Source organism: Pseudorasbora parva, chromosome 1, assembly GCF_024679245.1.
Source record: "Pseudorasbora parva isolate DD20220531a chromosome 1, ASM2467924v1, whole genome shotgun sequence".
Classification (NCBI taxonomy): Eukaryota; Metazoa; Chordata; class Actinopteri; order Cypriniformes; family Gobionidae; genus Pseudorasbora; species Pseudorasbora parva.
In genome coordinates this window covers 14,642,473-14,665,224 of record NC_090172.1, presented here as the reverse complement: position 1 = coordinate 14,665,224, position 22,752 = coordinate 14,642,473, and the positions used below count along the sequence as shown (strand labels likewise).

Genomic DNA, 22,752 nt, shown 5'->3' with positions numbered 1-22,752 from the left:
AAAAGAAAAAGCAATAAAAGCTTATGCTGTCCTTGACAAACAAAGCAACAGATCTTTGGCTAAAACCCAGTTCTTTGATCATTTTGGCATTAAAAAAATGGAATGTCATACATCTTGAAAACCTGTTCTGGAGTGATGGAAACAGCAGGCAGACGTGCAAGTAACTTTGTTGTGGAATCATTTGATGGAAAAACCCAAATCTCCTTACCCACCTTAATTGAATGTGACATGCTCCCAGATGACCGGTCTGAGATCCCATCACCAGAGATTGCTAGACACCATCCGCATCTCAAAGCTGTGGCAGTCAAGATCCCAGCGTTCGGCCCCTGTGCAGCTATACTCTTGCTCCTTGGCCGAGACATACTGTGAGTGCATAAGGTTCTAGAACAACTCAGTGGACCTCACAATGTGCCATTTGCGCAACATCTAGATCTTGGTTGGGTGATAATTGGAGAGGTGTGTCTTGGAAGAACACACAAAACGACTGATGTAAGTTTTTTCAGAACCAGCATTCTGAGTTATGGTCGCTTATCCATCCTTTCACCATGTACTAGTAGCATATATGTGAAAGAGAAGTTTTACAACACAGTATTGCATTACAATCCTCGAAACAATGTTGCTACAGCTGTTTCTGATGAAGTGGAACTTGGAAGCAGTGTGTTCCAAAGTACTTCCCATGATGACAAAATACGGATGTCAGTTGAGGACAGGGTGTTTCTTGACATTATGGACAAAGAGGTCTACATGGATGACTCAAATTCATGGGTAGCGCCATTGCCATTCAAACCAAATAGGCTTCGCTTACCTAATAACAGATGCCAAGCTGCGAAACGACTTGAATCTCTTCGACATACTCTGGAAAGAAAACTAGATATGAAAGAACACTTCTTCAGGTTCATGCAGACAATGTTTGACTCTGATCAAGCTGAACTTGCACCCCCAGTGAAAGCACAGCAGGAATGTTGGTACTTGCCCATATTTGGTGTTTACCATCCACAGAAGAAGGGCCAGATTCGTGTTGTATTTGATTCAAGTGCTAAACATGAAGGTACATTCCTCAATGATGTGTTACTGAGTGGACCAGACTTAAACAACACACTTAAACAACACACTTTTATGTGTCCTCATTCGCTTTCGCAGGGAACGTGTGGCAGTCACAGCAGATATACAGCACATGTTCTATTGCTTCATTGTCCATGAAGACCACAGAGACTTCCTCAGATGTCTATGGTTTGAAGATAATGATCCAGACAAACAGATTGTGGAGTACTTCATGAAAGTGCATGTTTTTGGGAATAGTTCATCACACATCACCTGCTGTGGCCATATGGGTGGCGAAGAGCTATTCTGCTGGGAGAGGACAAATATGGCACAGAGGTAAAGCAATTTGTGATGTGGAATTTCTATGTGGATGATGGACTTGCCTTGTTTCCATCCAGTGAAGAGGCTATCACAGTGCTGAAACAGACAAAAGAAATACTTGCAGAATCAAACATCAGACTACACAAGATCGCCTCTAACAGTAGAAAGGTTATGGAAGCATTCTGTCCAAGAGGAGAGTATGATCTTAAAGACCTCTACAACAAGCAGTGGAGGCTAGTTCAAAGCCTTGCTGATGCCTTTTGGAAGCGTTGGCGTCAAGAATATTTAACAACACTTCAGCAAAGGAGAAAGGGGCAGGTAGACAAACCAAATCTGCAGGTCGGATATGTTATTCTTCTAAAAGATGCATTACTCAAGAGGAATGAATGGCCTACAGGGGTTGTGGTAAATGCCATCCCTAGTCAAGACCCTTTAGAGTACGTAAAGTGGAGGTTAAAGTTATCAAGCAAGGCACACCCAAAGAATATTTAAGACCAGTTTCGGAGGTGGTGTTGTTCTGCAAAGAGGCAGTGGTATAAAAAATATACCAGACGGGGAGTGTGCTGACCTCAGTTAAACAATCCCATAGCGACACCTAGTGGCTAGTGGCCATAGTGAAAATTGCCATTTTAATTAATTTTGTGCTTCTTGAGTTGCCGTAGTTGGTGTTGCGTCGGAAGAAATTTAACAGACGCTGTATTTCCATACCATGCCGTTTCAGGTTTCATGTTACAAAGGCTTTGAAAATATATGTCCGTGAGTATTTAGTTTAATGTTTTCTTAGTTAAAAGAGTAAAATGCTATTTTAAGAAAGTATGTATGCGTAAATTGTGTTTTCAAAAAGATAATATAGAAGTGCTGGTTGTAAGGCCGTATGGAAACGAACGTGCTCAATATTAAAATAATAGATTGGAATAAATTGCTGTATTATGAATTAACAGCATATTTTTGCATTGAAGCTGGATCTGTATGTTCACTTTATGGTGGACACGCAGATGTATTGCAGTTATCGATAACAGTTGCAGATGATATCTACCTATTAATTATCTATCATGAGTCATGACCTGGACATGTTCTTGATAGAGTCTGTGAGATTCACCCAAACACAGTCTAAAAATACTTTCAATACTTCATGCAGATTAAAAGACACATTGACTTCTCAGCCATCAACTTAAATTTATTGATATGCGAAGAAAAAAAATATAATACATAAACATACAGTGTGTACATGTCACAATATTGCATGTTAATATAAATACAATAGCAATAATAACACATTATAATCAAGTTCATTCATGAGTTCACACTTACAAACAATTAGAGTAAAAGAGTATTCGTAATTGTCGTGCTGTCTGAGGGGATCGAGAGCTCTGAGCATGTGGCCCGAACCAAGAGTAGGCTATTTCCCGCTATCCCTGGCTGGGATAGAAAGCAGCAGAGAGTGAGGATTCAGGGGTGGCGGAGGGATGCTGCTGAAAAGACCATCGAAGAACTAAGTTGAGTCAGCTATATATATATATATATATATATATATATATATATATATATATATATATATATATATATATATAGGCCTCCAATCGTATTGATCGGGTAGATCATTTGAACATGTTCTTCTCGAACTTTGTTAATAAAACACCATTTAGTATTACTTAGTAACATGAACACTGTAATGGAAAGAGTCAACAAATACATTAACAATAGTCACCGTTGATTTATGTGTTGTCTTGGCCATTGATTCCCGATGCAAATGTTTATCTTTGTTCTGTTAGCTGATGTTGTTTTTTTGGATCTTTTGATGACGCTGTTTATCCAGTTAATATATTTTGGCACGAGGGTATAAACTCCTGGTTTTCCTGATCGTCCACATCCGTCCCCCCAACTGATGATGCCGTAAAGGAAACTCACACCGTCACACTCACACGCTAAAGGACCGCCGGAGTCTCCCTAAACAAAAAACATCAAAGACATTAAAATGATACATGTGGCTAATTTTTCAATGCTTTTTAATTGTTTCAATGCAAAATTGGTTTGTCACCCAATGCAGCAAAAATCATTCAATATTTTTTCACTCAGTCAACCATTAGCAGAAAATGTTACTGCCGGGGACACACTGCAAGTGTGCCGTGAGCGTCTCGGCTGCGTGGCGTGTCCGTTTTTATTTCGGCTCCCATGTTAACCGGTTAGCGCTTGCATACTGCCTGCGTCAGCCGCGCGGCAAACGCGTGCATGCTTCAAATAGAAGAGACGCCTATTTTTCACGCGTAGGTGCAGAAGCGTTTCTAGGCAAAATAGCATAGGAAAAGATGTTTATGCCATTTTGACATGAATACATATTAATAAATGACATTTTCATGTTTGAAAGTCTGTAGGTTAACATAAATGCAGATATAGGCCTACTTGTAATAATAAAACACAACATATTTATCGATTTTGAAATATTAAACCTGTCAATACAGAACGAAATATTCTGTAGCCTATTTTGCCGTCAATACCATATATATGTATGGTCAATAGGCTACTGCTGACGTTGTCTTTGCTGTATCAATAGGCAATATATTTATATTTAACATGAAGTATAGGGCTTCCCAGCAGCAGCAGTGCCGCGTCAGACACGCTTCTGGTGTGCAAAGACAGAGAAAACGCCGCGCAGCCGCCCCGCGGCCGACACGCAGCAGAAACGCCATGCTTGCAGTGTGTCTCCGGCCTTACAATAAGGTCTTATTAGATACTGCATTATCTAACATTAACTAACAATGAGCTATGCATTTGTTACATTAGTTATTGTTAACATTAGTATATTAAAATATACAGCTGTTTATTGCTGTTTCATGCTCATTAAAGGGTTAGTTCTCCCAAAAATTAAAGGTGCCCTAGAATGAAAAATTTAATTAACCTTGCCGTAGTGAAATAATAAGAGTTCAGTACATGGACATCACATACTGTGAGTCTCAAACTCCATTGCCTCATACTTCTTATGTAAATCTTGTGCATGAAAAACACCACGGAAAAATAAGTGATTCTCAACATAACACCACTGGTGACGCAATCGCTGGTAGGGCTGCACGTTTTCAAGTTTTTCATTAACCGTTAACCGAGGCCCTTAGCGGTTAATACTCGGTTAACCATAGTGTGCGTCAGGGCTATTTTTAGCTTATTAATTTGACGACCACCATCTCCGTAGTGAACGTGCCTATAGAGAGAAATGCACACCATGGATTACATAATCAGAGAGTAGCCTATTTCTTTTCGTTTTAAATTGTTAAAAGACATTTCAAGTTTCTTAAGATCTATTTCATGTCTGCGAGGCGTACACTGAGTTTCGTTAAATTAGGATGAGATGCGCTCCAGTTCACGAGCAATGCGAGTGGCCGCGAGGTGAGGGCGCCTGCATGATTAGGGCATGTAGTAAAATATGCAGCCGAGAATGATTCACACAGCTTTTGACTCGCGCGGCTGCTGAGCCTCTCCCGGCAGAGAGTTCAAGCATCTGTGGACTCGTCCCTTCAGCTCTGGCCATCTTGCTTTCAGTCCGCGATTAGCTTTTTTGTTTTCATTACAGTTAAAGTAATGTCTGCTTTTCTCTAGTCATTCACAAGTTTCTCACTTCAAACTTTCTTTCTTCTGCTCCTTTATGCACAGCGCGCGGCTCCCGCTCTGCTTCTGCCCTAATGCGACTTTTAGTCCAGTGCGACGTGTTATTTTCCTCTTCATGACGCATATTTTGACGGATGCGACTCTTACTCCGGAGCAACTTATAGCCTGAAAAATGCGGTAAGCACTGCATTGCAATACTTGCATTTTGCCCCGTCACTCTCATTTTTAAAGTGCTCCCACGCTTTCTTTGCCCGCCTCATTGCCCGCTTAGAAAGCTGGTCATGACTTCTTCTTGTGGATATTACAAATGTCTGGCAGCGCTCTTGCGGTCTCTAGGGGTGCAAACATATATTACAACTAAATTCAAAGCACGTCATTGACGCCACTTAACCGAGCAAAATGTTTCACTCGGTTACGCAATTTTTAACGGTTAATCTGTCAATCGGTTAACCATGGACACCCCTAATCGCTGGGGATCATTTATATGTACGCCCCCAACATTTGCATATGTCCAAACATGTTCATTGTCAGGCGGAAGTGACGGAGCCGAATCATCGAGACTGCAGGTAAACAAGACACTCGAGGATAGGGAAAACGGCAGCTCTCACGAACACAAATGTCATGTTCCAGGCTGTGCAGGGGACGTGAGGACTTTTCATAGCCTTCCCACAGACAAAAAATGTCAACAGTCATGGTTGATGTTTATTATAATCGGATATCACAACAATTTAATTCAAAATTGTTCCGTTTGTTCGGCCCATTTCAAGCAAGCTTCAGACAGCGTCTTAAACTGAAGAAAAGGGCAATTACAATTATATTCATGCAAGCAGTAAGTAGTGATTTAGTAAATAGTAGTCTAATATGGGGGTCTATGCTGTTTGCGGATGACATTGTGATCTGTAGTGAGAGCAGGTAGAGGAAAGTCTAGACAGGTGGAGGTTTGCTCCAAACCTGAAGATGTTGAGGTTCTCTTTGGGAGTGACGAGGATGGATAGGATCAGGAATGAGTACATCAGAGGGACAGCACATGTGAGATGTTTTGGAAACAAAGTTAAGCCCCGTTTCCACCAAAATTACCCGGAACAATTTGTACCAGGAACTTTTTTACAGGAACTTTTCTAATCCCCAGACCTGCAACTGATCTAAAGTTCCGAGAAGATTAGGCAAATTAGTCCGGTGAAAGGACTGCGCGCGACTGTTCCTCCAAGTCAGTGAAGGACATGTCTTACTGCAGTAATCATTTTTGTGTGTACCGATTGAAAGATGGACTATTTACATGAGACGTTATCTAAACCGATCTGGTGTTTACATGTGATGACTTTCAATCGCAAACATTTTGTCACATGCAGTTTGCCGCATCAAAAATGTCAACGCTGTTTTCTCCAGCAGCTGGAGTGTGTTTACTGTAGCCATAGCAACTCTTAATGGCCACCAGGACTAATACAGTATTATTTGTAGCTATTTATTTGTTGTAAAGTGTAATAATCATCTCAGAAAAAAAAAAATTCTGTCAGGCGCAGTTAAAGTAAAAACTGCCTGGGGCAATATACGCTGTGTCATTATTCCAACATTATCTTCATAACTTACGAAATAAAAAGTTTACCCCTCCGAAAAATTAACTTTCCTCTCTTGTCAACATGAGCGTGGCGCGCGCTGTCACGTCATGTAAGGACGCACACTTAAAAGTAATCGGTCAGGTCGTTTACATGGTGAAAAAAAATTAATAACAAGTATGGAAGAGATTCAAGCTGTGCTGCTTTTGCTGGTTATGTATAGGTTTACGAGGTAATTAACAACGACAGAAAAGAGCACTAATGGGTCCTGCACACTGTGCGATTTTTCAAAATCCTTTGCGAATGTCCCTTGTCAGACTGTACGAACATGATCGCCATGTCTCACTGTAAGATCTCAGTTGACATTAATGTCAGACTGCACGATAGTGAAGGCGCGCTAAAAACGGACACGCGCAAGAAAACTCACCCGGAGTTTTATATCATCAATGAATGACGCGTTCAGTGACAGTGAGCTGCATTACACGCGGGACTGAAATGCTGGCTACAAAGAAATCTCTAGCACTCGTTTTGGTCATAGTTTGTCTTGAAAAACGGAGATATTTGACTGTCGTCGTAAGAGAATTCACACTGAAGGATTGTGTGCCAAATCTTCTGACACTGCCAGAATTTCGTCTGAGGTAAAATTTGATCGCAGCGCTCATTAATCGGCTGCCGGTGAACATGTCAAACTAACGATCAAAGACGTCAATTTTAGCCTAGGATCAGAGGAATCTTTTAGGATTTGCTAAATTTGTCTCAGACGGCCAAATCGTGGCCAAAATCGCACAGTGTGCACCCAGCTTAATATGCAGATTCAGCAGCATGCAGCATATTCAGAAAGCTTGTGAAGCTAGATTTAAAATGACAATGTATATTATTATCAGCTATTACGGACATTGCACGTGAGATGGCTGAGACGAACGTGGTGCGCGCCATCAGACAGAGCGCAAGACTGATATTTACTGAACGAGACTGAACCTCGCAAGACTTTTAAAAATGCCCGTTGAAATAAAATGCTGCTTGAAATATTTACCCGGAACTTCATTTAGACCCTGGTTCCTGCTGTCTAAACACACGAAGTACCACCCAAAGTTCCTGGTTCCTGGGTAAAGTTCCTGCGGTGGAAACGGGGCTTTAGAGAGGCCAGGTTGAGATGGTTTGGACATGTTCAGAGGAGGGAGAGTGAATATATCAGTAAAAGGATGCTGAGGTTAGAGCTGCCAGACAGGAGGTCAAGAGGAAGACCAAAGAGGAGGTTTATGGATGTAGTGAAGAGGACATGAAGGATAGGACTGGATGGAGGCAGATGATTCGCTGTGGCGACCCCTGAAGGGACCAGCCAGAGGAAGAAGAAGATACTATTGATTTGTGAAATAAGTTTTTGTGAATCGCTTTACGTTTATTTGTGGATAACAATATATTTGTTTGGAATAAAGCAACAATAATACCCCCATGGTCTAATGACAAAGGTTAATATTATTTTGTATTACAAAATACAACCGTAGATACGTTGCTTACAGATCGTTCACGCGATCCTTCTAGCAAACGTCACCTTTTCCACCATATAAGTTAAAACTATAGTCATTTGACAAGGCTATTCATTTTGTGTGTATATATATATATATATATATATATATATATATATATATATATATATATATATATATAATTTTTTTTTTTTTGTGAACTGAAGTATGATGTTTTTGCATGCTTGTATTTGAGAGTACATCACAGTCACTTCGTAGCCTACATTGTGACTAACGTTATATAAACATGCAATATCGTTGACGAAAAAAGACAAATCTAAAATGTAGTTTAAAAAATTTAAATTTTAAAATTGTCGGAGGGAAAAGAAGAGCATTTGAGCGTTGTGGTTGCAAGATTTCAGTAATTTAAAACCCCAATCAGAGCTTTTCTTTTAACATTTAAAATATTTATTTTTAAATATTAAAATATACAACATTTAATAATAGTAACAGATAGGACTAATAATAGTAAAATGACGAAGTTAGTAAGTATTTCAATTTGAATAAAGTAAAATTTGATACAGTAGGCTAAATCTACAGTCCATTTGACACATTTACAAAATGTTACATTTATTTTCACAACAGCTACATTATTGTAAAGAAATACTAAGAGTATTTATAAAGAATATTGAATATAGGTCTAAAATAAAAAGCTAAATATTTAGACCTGCTTTATCAATGTAATTATTAACATGCATATACAATTCAAATCTGTAATCGAATAATGTTTTTTTTTTTTGGTTTGTTTGTTTGGTTTGGTTTGGTTTCTGAAAAAAAAATAAACAAAGATATTTAGTAAAAGAGGAAGATGCATCATACGTTATCAGTGCTTAGAGTTTTGACGTCTTACCTGGCAGGCATCTACGCAGGAGTCTCTCCCGGCACACAGCATCCCAGACCGGACCTCTGATCCATACACTTTTGGACTCGAACACTTGTCGAACGGAATAATCTTCACCACTCCCTCAATCAGGTCTGAATACGAGTTTGCCTCTAAACAAACACACACCAGTTACTTTCACAAATTAAACTCTTCATTTTGATAAATGTTTCATAAAATAAGACTTAATGTCTTAAAGGGGGGGTGAAACACTCAGTTTCAGTCAATTTCATGTCAATCTTGAGTACCTATAGAATAGTATTGCATCCTTCATATCTCCGAAAAGTCTTTAGTTTTATTATATTTATAAAAGAAAGATAGGCTGTACCGAGTCTTTCCGGAAAAAAACGAGCGGCTGGAGGCGTATCGTGTGGGCGGAGCTAAAGAATGACGAGCGAGGAGCTACAGCACGAGAGCTTCTGAAAGCTGACATCGTCATGCGTGGAAAAGAAAACGTTACCCTAAATAAACCATGGCTATCAATCAGATTCAACTAATACATATATGATCCAGAATCAGATCTGGAGGATGAAATAAATTGAACAGGAGAAACAGCAGCAGCAGGACGTCCGTCTCTGTGGTATGTACTGTATTTAGTGGCCTGTCAACATTTGCGTTTGTTTACTCGTGGTATATGATGACATGATTTGGTTTATGGACTATTGCATGCGACTAAACCTTAGCAGTAGCATGCAAAACTGTTTTGCACGTCAGACTAGTGTATAAAAAAAACAATGGAGTAACGTTAGCGCATTTGAATGAAGAAGCACGCTTTGTGAGGGTGGGAATGGGGGCTAAAAAAACACAGCGGGATAGGAAGAGCGCTGTGATGGAGAAGATGTTAATAGATGATGTAGAAAAAAATTTCAAACGAAGTATTTACAGCACAAAAGCTAAGCAAGGAAAGTCTGACATTTGGAGAAGTTTCTCAGTTGTTTGTGATAAAGATGGAAAGGAGCTGGACTTTGTTCATTGCGACAAATGTGCAAAAATACTCATCTACAATGGGCACAAATCCGGCACGTCTGGGTTGAGGCGACACACCTGCTCTGTTCTCCCCGTTCAAAGTTTCATGTAGTTTATCATACTATACGTGTGTACTATACATGTATGTGTGTGTGTGTATATATTAGGGCCGGGACTTTAACGCGTTAATTAAGATTAATTAATTACGTGACTTTAACGCGTTAATTAATTACGCAAAAAAATTTTTTTTTTTACCACACTTATTTTTGCACCGCGGAAGGTTTTTCAATGAATGAGTTTCGACGGACCAATTATACTGGAACACCAACTAGCGCTCCGGAGTCACGACAACAACAAACCATGTGAACATGAACGAAGCTATGGAACGAAGAAGCTGATGAGACTGCTTTGCTTGGCCCCGTGGATGGGAAATTTTGTTTTAAAAATCGAAAGAATGAAAGCGTCGACAGGAGCATGGTTGTGAGCAAGCTATACAACAAGGAGTTAGCGTATGAACGCAGCACATCGAGCCTCAAATATCACAAATATGCTTTTGCTACACTTAATGGCAAACATTGCGCTGGTCTGCTGGACTGAAATAAATAAACAATATTTTGTTGATTAAGCTTATGTATTCAGTCATTATTCAATGGTATACTAAAAATACATGTGAAAAATTACTTCTCATTGTTCTCAGGTCAAATATTTATATGCAATTAAAATGCGATTAATTTCGATTAATTAATTACAAAGCCTCTAATTAATTAGATTAATTTTTTTAATCGAGTCCCGGCCCTAGTATATATATATATATATATATATATATATATATATATATATATATATTTATATTATATTATATTTTATATTTTTGCAAAGCAGTCTATTTTTATGTGCAAAGTTTTTGATAAAAACTAAATTATATTTGAATGTATTGTGTGTTGCCTTTTTTTTTTTTTTTTTTTTTTTTACATGCAGGCCAGGGAAACGAAACAAACAACCCCATGAGTCTCTTTAATAATATAAAAATCGGCCTACGTGTTTTTTTCCCTGCGGGACGGAAGAAGACACAAAATCAATGCATCTCTATTATTGTGCGGGAATAAATTCTCAGAGTTTTGCAGGTGCGGGCGTGAGTGGACATACATATTGCGGGAGCGGGGTGGAGTGTAACACATACGTTGCGGGAGCGGGCGGTAATGGTCAGAAATTCGGCGGGCGGGAGTGGGATGAAGAAAACAGTCCCGCGCAGGGCTCTAGCTGGGACCGCTCCATCAAAAACACACTTCTTGTTGATTTCGTGAAGTCCTGTTACAGCAGTGACCGTGGAGATCCACTTTTCCGACATGACTGAAGTGTGATGTGATGCTTCTTGTCATTTCTGCGTTCAAATCAGTTCAAATGCAGCGCTGCCTTCCCGGAATGCTGTGCGGGCACATTAAAGTCGTTTGACGTCACCCATAGCAATAAAGAGAAGCGCGGCGCGACAGAAGTTTTGCTCGGACGAGTGGATCTGCACCTTGAGAGCAGTGTTTATGGGCATGCGTTTCCTCTCTCGGTCTAGTCACGTGCGCGCACCCTTCCGGGAGAAGAGCCCGTATGGCCCGTACAAGGACCTTCTGCTCTGTCGACGTCAAGCGGACCCATACTCGAAAAAAACTCTCCGAAACTTGTGAGAAACCGGAAGGAGTATTTTTGACACAGAACTACTCCATCAAACGTCCAACTTAGTGTTTGAAACTTTGTCTATGTTTAGGATAGGAATCCAAGTCTTTAACAGTGTAAAAAGCTCAGTATGCATGAAACAGCATTTCACCCCCCCCCCCCCCCCTTAAGTCATTTAGCTTCTCAAGACAAAAATACAAAAAAAGCAAGAAAATCTTTAACAGCGCAATAAGAATAACGCTGACCTCAAACAATCGTTATACCTTTTTTACACTAACATCTCACAATGCAGTGTGACAGACCTTATTTTACATGCACACACAGACAGACACACAAGTACACATATAAACACATCTACTGTAAATCAGAGATGGCAAATAAGAAACACCATGACAGGTGTCAATTTAAATGTATTGTAGAAGTGTTAGAAGAATTACTAATGAGTTTAATATAATACATATTAGTGGCATATTATACATAAAATATAAGTAAAATATAGTTAGAATAAATAACATAAATAACATGTAAAACAATTTTTATTCTTTAGAAATAAGTGAAAATAATGCAAACTTAAATTCAAATAATTCAAATAAATTCAAATAATTGAATTCAGGTGTTCCAATCGCTTCCATGGTCACATGTGTATAAACTGAAGCACCTAGACATGCAGACTGCTTCTACAAACTTTTGTGAAAAATGTGAAAAACTCCGTGAATTCAAGCGTGGTACCGTGATAGGTTGCCACCTGTGCAATAAGTCCATTTGTGAAATTTCCTCACTACTAAATATTCCACGGTTTAGTGTTAGTGGCATTATAACAAAGTGGAAGCAATTGGGAGCAACATCTACTCCACATAAAATAACAGAGCAGGGTCTGCGCATTCTGAGGCAGAGGCAATAGCTACAGACCTCCAAACTTTGTGTAGCCTTCTGATAAGCTCAGTACATAGATAAACAGTACGTAGAGAGCTTCATGGAATGAGTTTCCATGGCCGGGCAGCTGCATCCAAGCCTTACATCATCAACAAATGCAATGCTAAGTGTGGGATGCAATTACACCCCATTAATTACCAAAATTAGTCAGGACTTGTCCAACTGGTCAAATCTTTCCATTTCGTTTCTGGGCAAGATTAACATAAAAAGGATGAACATGCTTCTCAGATTAAATTTTTAGTTTCAAAGTTTGCCCAGTTATTTGAATGCTGTCTGCTTTAAAAAAAATAATTCCACTATATTAAAATTCATCTGAACTCAAATTCTCCATTTTACTGAAACCCAGAGAACTAGGTGGGGTCTCACTCCCTAACTTCCAGTTATACATTTGGTCATCTCAGATTAAAAATATAATAAACTGGTTTCTTAATGGAATAGATTCTCGATGGGTGGGGATTGAATCTTCGAGATGCTTCCCAAATGTATTGTGTGCCTTACCATTTATTTACAGTGTGCATAAAATTTAATAATTTTTATGGTATCAATCTCTCTTCTGGCATGTAAAGATATTTTGAAGTATGTGTCTAATCTTTAAAATCGTTCAACCCTGACCTACACCCTGCTATTCAGAACATTTGCTATCGAAAATGGAGATTGGAACTGGGAGAAAGACTTTGGAACAAATTTTAGTGATGAAAAGTTGCATTAAGTCTTCTTTAGAGGCGCTTAAACATCGAATCATGAGCAAAACTTCAAGTTCATTTACAGGACCTATTTGACACTGGTTCACTCCATAAGATTTTTACTAATGTTTCCCAATTTTGCTTCAAGTGTAAGTCAGTCTCATATTGTAACGGTAATGCACGTGTTTTGGGAATGTAATACCCAATGACTTACTGGAAAGAGATTCAGTTTTGGAGGTCAGAGTATTTATTTTTTCCCACATTTATTGCACACGTCTAGTACAATGACGTGGTTTTGTTTCATTAATACAGTGTATACCTTTTTCTTGATTTACTCCGAAAGAATGGAAGTGAAATGTGACCACGTGCCCCATAGTCATCATTCCTGGTGCTGCTGCTCTTTTGGGCGGTCATGGGTACATTGTAACATGTGAGGGGGGCACATTGTAACACGAGCGAATGACAGCTTAAAAAGTTACGTGATATAATCAAAAAAATATCCAAAACAAGTTAAAATATTTTGTCAATAAAGTACAACTTTTTGAAATAAAATAATAGCTTTTTTTATCATTTAAAATAGACACTTTTTCTAATCTGACAAAAAATACATAGCTAAATACACATACAGCAAAGTTAAAAATAGAATAATAATGAAAAATTTCTGAACATAGACTCATGGTTTCTCAAAAGAATTCATAAACGTATATAACATAATAGCATAGTTCTAATAGGCTCATTTTAATGTTACAATGCACCCCATCTGCTGCGTGACTGGGGTTTGAATCGCAGCTCATTTCTTCTGCTGGTTAGATCAGCATTAAAGAACGATCTAAACAGTTATAAGATTAAAATAATATCAGATTTGTCTTATTTTAGATAAATACAAAAAACAGAGATGAAAAATAAACTTAAAGGTGGGGTAAAGCCGGGTGCACACTGTGCGATTTTGACCACGATTTGGCCGTCTGAGACAAATTTAGCAAATCCTAAAAGATTCCTCAGATCATAGGCTAAAATCGGACGTCTTTGATCGTTAGTTTGACATGTTCACCGGCAGCCGATTAATGAGCGCTGCGATCAAATTTTACCTCAGACGAAATTCTGGCAGTGTCAGAAGATTTGGCACACAATCTTGCAGTGTGAATTCTCCTATGATGACTGTCAAATATCTCCGTTTTTCAAGACAAACTATGACCAAAACGAGAGCTAGAGATTTCTTTGTAGCCAACGTTTCAGTCCCGCGTGTAATGCAGCTAACTGTCACCGAACGTGTCATTCATTGATGATATAAAACTCCGGACGAGTTTTCTTGTGTGCGTCCGTTTTTAGCGCGCCTTCACTATCGTGCAGACTGACATTAATGCCAACTGACATCTTACAGTGTGACATGCCGATCATGTTCGTACAGTCTGACAAGGGACATTAGGAAAGGATTTTGAAAAATCGCACAGTGTGCAGGACCCATAAGTGCTATCTGGAAACCATTGGTGATATTTCAAATCACCAAAACAAACACGCCCCTACTCCCAAAAGGGTCTCGGCCCTATTTTGATAGCTACGCCCCACACATACGTAACACAGGCAACGACTGTAGCAGAATCTGTGTAACTAATCCAGGTCGAATATTCAATGAAAAAGTCACCCCTTCCACCACACCCCTTCCAACTAACAACATATTACAATTATGACCAGATTAGAGTTATAGCGATCACAAAAACACAAACCGTTCTCATGAACAACTCGATAGTACACAAGCATGACAGTCCAGCTAACAACATATTACAATTATGACCAGATTAGAGTTATAGCGATCACAAAAACACAAACCGTTCTCATGAACAACTCGATAGAACACAAGCACAATAGTGCAGCTAACAACATATTACAATTATGAGCAGATTAGAGTTATAGTGATCACAAAAACACAAACCGTTCTCATGAACAACTCGATAGTACACAAGCATGACAGTCCAGCTAACAACATATTACAATTATGACCAGATTAGAGTTATAGCGATCACAAAAACACAAACCGTTCTCATGAACAACTCGATAGAACACAAGCACGACAGTCCAGCTAACAACATATTACAATTATGACCAGATTAGAGTTATAGCGATCACAAAAACACAAACTGTTCTCATTAACAACTCTATAGAACACAAGCACGACAGTCCAGCTAACAACATATTACAATTATGACCGGATAAGGGTTATATAGATCATGAAAAGAGGAAACAAACAAATATTAGGAGTATAGTATCTTACTTGTAGGACACATTTTGTGAGCTGATGCTTGAAGCACACAGGGAGGAGATTTAGATGATCCATACGGTGTGTAAATGAACGGGTCTTTATCATCGCTGAAGTGAGCCACAATACGATCGCAAATGAACAAACAAGCGAACAAGACACACGAGCAAGCAAAAGCAGCATATATTAGGCTAGTTTTCGGCTAATGTCCGTCATGTGTCACTCGTGTGTTTTAAATAATAATGACGTGCACAGAGCGAGAGCGAGCGCTCTTCTCACCATCATTAGTAGACACGCCCCTTACCTGCTGATTGGCTACAAGTTTGTTATTCCACTCGGCCCGAGTCCTTTTTCTAAAGCGGGTTTGAAATGACACTTACCCCACCTTTAAGAAAGAAATGTACTTTTGCTATGGTTAAATAAATGTTCAGTGATATCTTCTAAAGATTTTTGGCGCATTTTTTTCTCTATATAGTGTTGATATGGCAACTAGTACATATGGTGTGTCGGACTGGGGGGTAAATTGTAACAAGTATCCAGGACCCGAGGCAGCAGGGGAGGGGGACCTTAGAAGCCAGTTTTCTATACATATACATTAATCAGAGTGTGGCTTATTTTGTTTACATTTTAAGTGTTTTTATGTTAAAAATGCAATACCCCACCCATTGGTATCACTATTGTATTTGGTACAGGGCCCAGCAAGATGGTTTGTACCTAGGGCCCAAAATTTGGTGCTACGCTGCTGAGTACATACACAAAGTTTCGTCATCCTGGCATTAGTGAAAAGTGTTAAACCATGCGTGTTACAACTAACCCCGCATTAGGTTGTGCCCCGCGCTCCCCTACATAAAATAGTCCAGTGGATCATTGGTACATCTATTGCACTATGCCCGAGCATCTATCTTTTCAACTGTAAAGCTGAATTACACCTCATGATCTACAATGTGTGTTACATCTCTGCACCTATTTGGTGAGAAAATGTATAATCTTGTTGTGGTCTAGCCCTTGTGTCCCCTACATTAAAGGGATAGTTCACCCAAACATGAAAATTAGCTTATGATTTACTCACCCTCAAGTCATCCTAGGTGTAAATGACATTCTTCTTTCAGACAAATAAAAGTTGAGTTATATTAAAAAAGTCCTGGCTAATCCAAGCTTTATAATAGCAGGGATTGTTGCTCTGTTTTTGAAGTTCATAAAAAAACATCTGTCCGTCAAATAACTGCTCCACACGGCTCTGGGAGGTTAATAAATGCCTTTAGAAGTAAATTGATGCATTTGTGCAAGAAAAATATCCATATTTAAAACTAACGTTTTGGCCGATCCTCTTCTGCATTCAGTTTATGGAAAAAGTGTTGAAAGTGCCTCTGCAGTTTTAAAGGCTTACCACCACCAGGTACGCTACCAGGTACGCTCATCAGTTGTACGCATCTTGAACTTTCAACTCTTTTCCATGGAAGGCAACTTTAATTAAAAAAGTTTTAAATATGGATATTTAAACGTAATGATTTGCTTCAGAAGGCCTTTATTAACCTCCCAGAGCCACATGGAGCATGTTATTTGACAAACAGATACATTTTTATGGACTTCAAAAACAGAGAAACAATCCCTGCCATTATAAGGCTTGGATTAGCCAGGACTTTTTAAATATAAATCTAATTGTGTTCATCTGAACGAAGAATGACTTGATGGTGAGTTAATTTTCATTTTTGCCGTGAACCAACCCTTTAATATGTGGTTCAATCAAATTACTATTTTCTTACCTTTAGAAAAACATACGCCAGAGGTCTAATGACTAACATATTTAGTCCCCTCTCTGGAATTTCCTTTGATTGTTTATATTTCTTGATTCTTGTGCATTTTGCTGCTCTTACCCTTCACTTGATCTTTGATCTATCAGTTGATGGAAGATTGTATGATGGATGACTCTGTATGTGGCCATGATACACCTGTACCACAGTTTTGTTAATGTAAAACTATACAAACAATTAAAAAGGTTTGTGTATCTGGCATTGTCATGCATGTTCATGAACTCAAGTGCAAAGAAAATGACAGCATAGATTTCTGTGTACCGTTATACCCCATACATGTGTGTTCCAAAACACAGTGAGCTGCCTTATTTTTTTTTATCTACATATAATCATCATCATCATCATAGAAAATAATAATATTTAAAACAACAACAACAACCTGATTCCCATTTATAAAAATCAATGCTAAAATTAATTTGTTTACATCTAAACAGTTGTTGGTCACTTACTCTCGCTCATGTGACCCCAGCCTGAGATCTTACAGCAGAAGTGATCCGGGAACGTTGTGTCATTCCCCGGCAGGCAGATTGGCCTGATGAACGGTGTTTTCTGAGCACATCGTCCGTCAACCTTCTTCAGCTTCAGTAATACTATGAAAACAGCTTTTGTTACACACAAAATACAACACAACACACACATGCTTACTTTTCAAATTGCAACACGGTGGCAAGTTTTGCACTGAAAAAGGGCTTTCGTATTTTTATTTATTTATTTATTTTGTAAAATACAAAAGATGAGTTTTATTTATGGCTTTTGGAGATACTATTGAGAGAATGGGAAATGGTGAGATCTGAAAAAATGGGAAATCTCACTTTTCAAACAGCACATGTGGTGGTGAACAGCGTGTCGGAGCGTGTCACACCAGCCCACGTCTGCATCTGTATGTGCTTTACACGCATTTCCTTGGAAATTTGAATTTCCTCTGAAAAGTTATTCAAAGTAAAAAATCTCAACTTTTTTATAAAATAACTTTTATTTTTTTGCATGGTCTTTTTGACTTAAGTATATTTTGATTTGTTTACTAAAAGCAAAAAAAAATATTTTTTATAGTCAGCCTTAATGAGAGCAAAGGGATAAAGTGTAAATATAAGACAAACTAAAGAGTAACTATAAAGCATAAAAGAGTTTTTGTGTGTGTTGGAATGCCCTATACATTGTGGACAAAATGCATTTTTGAGAAAAACAGTGGATAATTCACACTGAACTGTTTTTTTTTATTTTAAAAATGCATACATTTTCTGTATAGTACAGTATAAAAACCATTATGTCTATGGAAAACCACATATTCAAGAATGTCTGTGTTTACATAAAACATGAAAACCCAATGCTTGCGCATGTACAGGTATATGTGGTTTATGAGAACACAGATGTTTATGACATGGGTATTACAATATCAACATGGTTTATGAGGCGTAAAGATAAAAAACATACCAAACCATGTTTTTGTTTTCTTTTTCAAATAAAATAAAAAATTATAAAAGTTGTTTGATGGGTAGGTTTGGGGTGGGGTTAGAGTAGGAAGATAGAAAATACAGTTTGTATTAACGTGTGTGTGTGTGTGTGTGTGTGTGTGTGTGTGTGTGTGTGTGTGTGTGTGTGTGTGTGTGTGTGTGAGCCTGTTTATGTGGTTTATGAAGACACACATTTTTAATGGGGTTTTTGAGGTAGCTTTAAAAACATACTAAATTATGTTTTTTTGAGAAAGTAAAAATGCAGAATGTTTCCCGTGATGACCAATACGGGTTGTACGGTATAAAAACCATTACGCCTATGGTTGGAGAGTCCCTGTAATCCACATAGACCAGTGTGTGTGTGTGTGTGTGTATGTGTGTGTGTGTGATTTGTCACTGAATTGTCTTTTGTCTGCCACATTTTACAATGCATAGAATATAACTAAATAATAGTGTTGCAAATTCTGACCAAAATGTATTTACTTATTTATTACATAACTTTGGAATAAGGTTGAATGGCTGAGCTTTGCAAATGCATTTAATATTGCAATTTGTGCAAAAATGTTATACTGAGCTGTTTTACTTTTATTTTTTTTTATAAAAGAAGCTGATAGGGGCTCCCAGAAGTGATCCTAATTCGTCGGTCAGTCCTTCAGGGAACGGGTTACCATACATAACCGAGACATTTTAAATATTTTTGACTCTTGTTTAAAAAGTATTATATTGTAATAATATTAATAATAGTTTTGCAAATTTAGACTTTAATTCATGATTCATGTATATAATTCATGTAATTTGTGTAAATAATTTTAAATTGTAAATAAGTGGTCTTCATATAATGCTATTTTATTTTGCACTCGGAAAATAAATGTTGGTTTCTTTAGGCCTATGTCACACATACATGTTAGGTTTCAGTTTGTGGGGACATAGACAAACTTTTTTTTTTAAATGTTGGCGGGGAAAGAGTTAAACAAGTACAGACACAGACACACACACACAGGATTTTCAATGATGTTAACGTTTTGTATTTGGAGTCCAAACTCACCAATATCATTTAAGGTCGGCTGGAACAGAGTATAATCAGGGTACGATATATAGTGCTCAACACCAAACGTCCTGGTGTTCGGGCCAGTGTCGTTAAAGTAATGCTGGCCAAGAACAACCCGAATCTGTGATGGCAAAGGACTGAGAAAGAGAGTTAGCATTAGTGACCAATCACGGAAAGTAGGGACACAAGTTGGTTCTGGGGCATTTTGAGTTATTCTCGGATTCTGAAAGTGTAGTCTCCAAGCTTTGAAGTTGTGGCCATTTGAATGTAGACATTTAAAAAAGTTTTAAAGGGTTAGTTCACCCAAAAATGAAATTGATGTCATTAATGACTCACCCTAATGTCGTTCCACACCCGTAAGACCTTCGTTCATCATCGGAACACAGTTTAAGATATTTTATATTTTAGTACCAGAGCATAATGCAGTCAATGCCCACTTCACTGTCCATGTCCAGAAAGCTAATAAAAACATCATCAAAGTAGTCCATATGTGACATCAGTTGGTTGATTAGAGTCTCTTGAAGCATCGAAAATACATTTTGGTCCAAAAATATCAAAAACTACGATTTTATTCAGCATTGTCTTCTCCTCCATGTGCCTTCAATCAGAGAATCGATCAAAGATTCGAGTCGCCAATGTCGCTGAAATCATGTGACATTGGCGATCCGAATCTTTGATCGATTCACTGATAGTCATTAGAAAAGACTTCTAGTCAATTTGTTATATAAATATACATTTTTGAAAACTGAGATATGATTATTTTGCAGTGGGTGAGTAGGAAACATGACACTGACTATTTTGAGTGGCTTCTACATTACTTTGTTTGGCTAAATAACTCGACTTTTAAATCAGTACTCTACTGTCAAACTGTAACGTTACTGTACAAACAACATTTTTACGCGCTACCCAGTTTGTGATTCAAAGTTGAGAAGCTATCATTGTAAAATCATTGTCATGACGGATGGTATGGATGTGTTAGCTGTCATGAGCAGCAGTGGAGTGAAACAGCCAATCAGAGAAAAACTCTGCATTAATATTAATGACCCTTCCAAATAAGGCAAAAACAGAGCATTACATCCTAGAGACAATTTCTGGGGTTGTAAATGGACCTATAAACTGTGTCTGGACAATTTTTGCCCTTAAATAAGCCACATACCCTCTATTTAGATATTAGAGAACAATTTAAAATATTGTTTCAAATCATTCTAGGGCACCTTTAATAATCAACTTATGAAATAAAAAAATATTATAGGCTAATATTTAAACAAAGCCTAATTAAATAGGCTATAGGCTACGTTTTCTTTAACCCATGGCCGACGAAGTCGTTGGCGCATTCTGATGGACATTGTCCTTTATGGCAGCGGATATAACTCACAATACAATAGACATTTTTAGCCATACAGATATGTGCAAGACATAATAAACTATAGACTGTCGACTTTTATTTATGTACACTCATATATGTTGTTGATTCAGAGAACGGATTATTTTGAATGCACTAATAAACACTGTCTTCATTTCAAAAATGTATTTTGTTTATTAAATGCAAAGTTTTTAATTTTAAAAAACATTTCTAAATTCAGTTCATATTCCTAACAAACAAAATTCAAAGAAAAAATAACAAAAAAAGAAAAAATTCCTTTGAGTTACCACCATGCAAATTGAAAAATGTAGTTATTTTAATTTTAATTAATGCATGGATAACACGCCTATCCTTCCATTAAAAATAATGGCTATTGTGGTGCTGGGATATATACAAACTTACCAAAATACGCTACGTTTTTGGAAGGGAAAAAACGTTTTGGACGCATAACAGTGGTTAATGGAAACACCGTCATTTCGCAATAGTTTTTTATCGACATTTAGCAGCCTAAATATCGCAAAGGTTTTGTGCAAATCTGTAATGTAAATGCAGCTACTGAGTAATCAGTCCGAACTAATTCAAGTGGATTTAGCCCAATAATGTCCAATAACTTTTTCCGCAGCTAAAGGATCTAGCCGTATGTTGTACATAATGTCTGGAGAAAGTTTCTGGCTACAGGACTGTTTCCCATGCAGAGATTCCTCTTTTCTCCTCATGTAAATACAGTCACAGTTACGGATTTCTCTGTCTTTATCCCCATCAGATGTTACTATCGATATAGCCTCTGATATCATACAGTCCAACTTGTCTGACACCAGTCCATTCCACATTCTTCCTCTTCTTCGCTCAGTTGTAGAATAGGGATATTATTCAGTCTTATTATGCCGCCTTCATTGTCACATAAGTAAGTAGCCACGCTTCCCTTGGAGGTTGGAGCAATAACAAAAGCCGGCTTATCCAGTATGCAAATACACACAGACAATGACACGCCCCTACTGCAAGCTAGAATCTCAGAAAAACAAGCCGATTTCAACCTTAAAATGTATGCTTTTAAATATACCAACACTGCTATCTTAAACACGGAGAGGCTTCTTTGTGTTTTCAACTAACCGATTCTGCAAAAAAACTTTTTCATTTTGCTCTAAAGCAGTGCAGCCAACTTGTGCCACTGGTTTCCGTGACGGGTCACATTAAGTTATAACTACATAAAGATGCAAATGTATATAAACAGACACACACATACTTGCGCAGGAAGCAGTGAGCTGCGGATATGACCCAGCAGGAGGAAACCAGCGTTCCGGCACAGAACTCATCTCTGATATACAACGCTGCCATCCAGGGGTGAGTGCCAGGCAATGCGGACGTCCCACCCAGGATACGACCTCGATTGTTCCGTTTCTTGTGCTTCTTCCCACAAACCGGTGTCCTGGTAGGGGTGCTGGACAGCCGTAGTGCACCCGCTATAACAGGACCTCTGCGGGAGGCTGACAGAAGGAACATAGAGAATATTCAATAAAAATAGTCCAAACACACCAGACTGAAGTATATTGAATATTCATTCAGTCATCAAGAAATCTAAATTACAGATGACTCCCTCAGACGCTTAGACGTCCTGGCTCCTTGGTTAAAATAGCAATTTTCTCACAATTTACAAATAGTT

At 38.2% G+C, this 22,752-nt stretch overlaps 1 protein-coding gene and 1 long non-coding RNA gene across 2 annotated transcripts in view; one reads left to right on the top strand and one right to left on the bottom strand.

Annotated features, from left to right (window-relative positions):
* The first annotated feature begins 1,913 nt into the window (after positions 1–1,913).
* LOC137052358 (uncharacterized) lies at positions 1,914–22,466 on the top strand. Its single transcript, XR_010899936.1, has 3 exons — positions 1,914–2,118; positions 8,896–9,011; positions 22,344–22,466. It is a non-coding gene; the product is annotated as an uncharacterized lncRNA (long non-coding RNA).
* LOC137052093 (hepatocyte growth factor activator) overlaps positions 2,577–22,752 on the bottom strand; it is a 51,135-nt gene continuing 30,959 nt past the window's right edge. Inside the window, exons 11-16 of the mRNA XM_067428865.1 lie at positions 22,336–22,576; positions 19,727–19,866; positions 17,680–17,820; positions 8,889–9,031; positions 3,071–3,309; positions 2,577–2,834 (exon numbers count right to left, since the gene is read on the bottom strand). Coding sequence (XP_067284966.1) covers positions 2,762–2,834; positions 3,071–3,309; positions 8,889–9,031; positions 17,680–17,820; positions 19,727–19,866; positions 22,336–22,576 — 977 coding nt within the window. The 3' untranslated portion in view covers positions 2,577–2,761. The remainder of the gene's footprint in view (positions 2,835–3,070; positions 3,310–8,888; positions 9,032–17,679; positions 17,821–19,726; positions 19,867–22,335; positions 22,577–22,752) is intronic.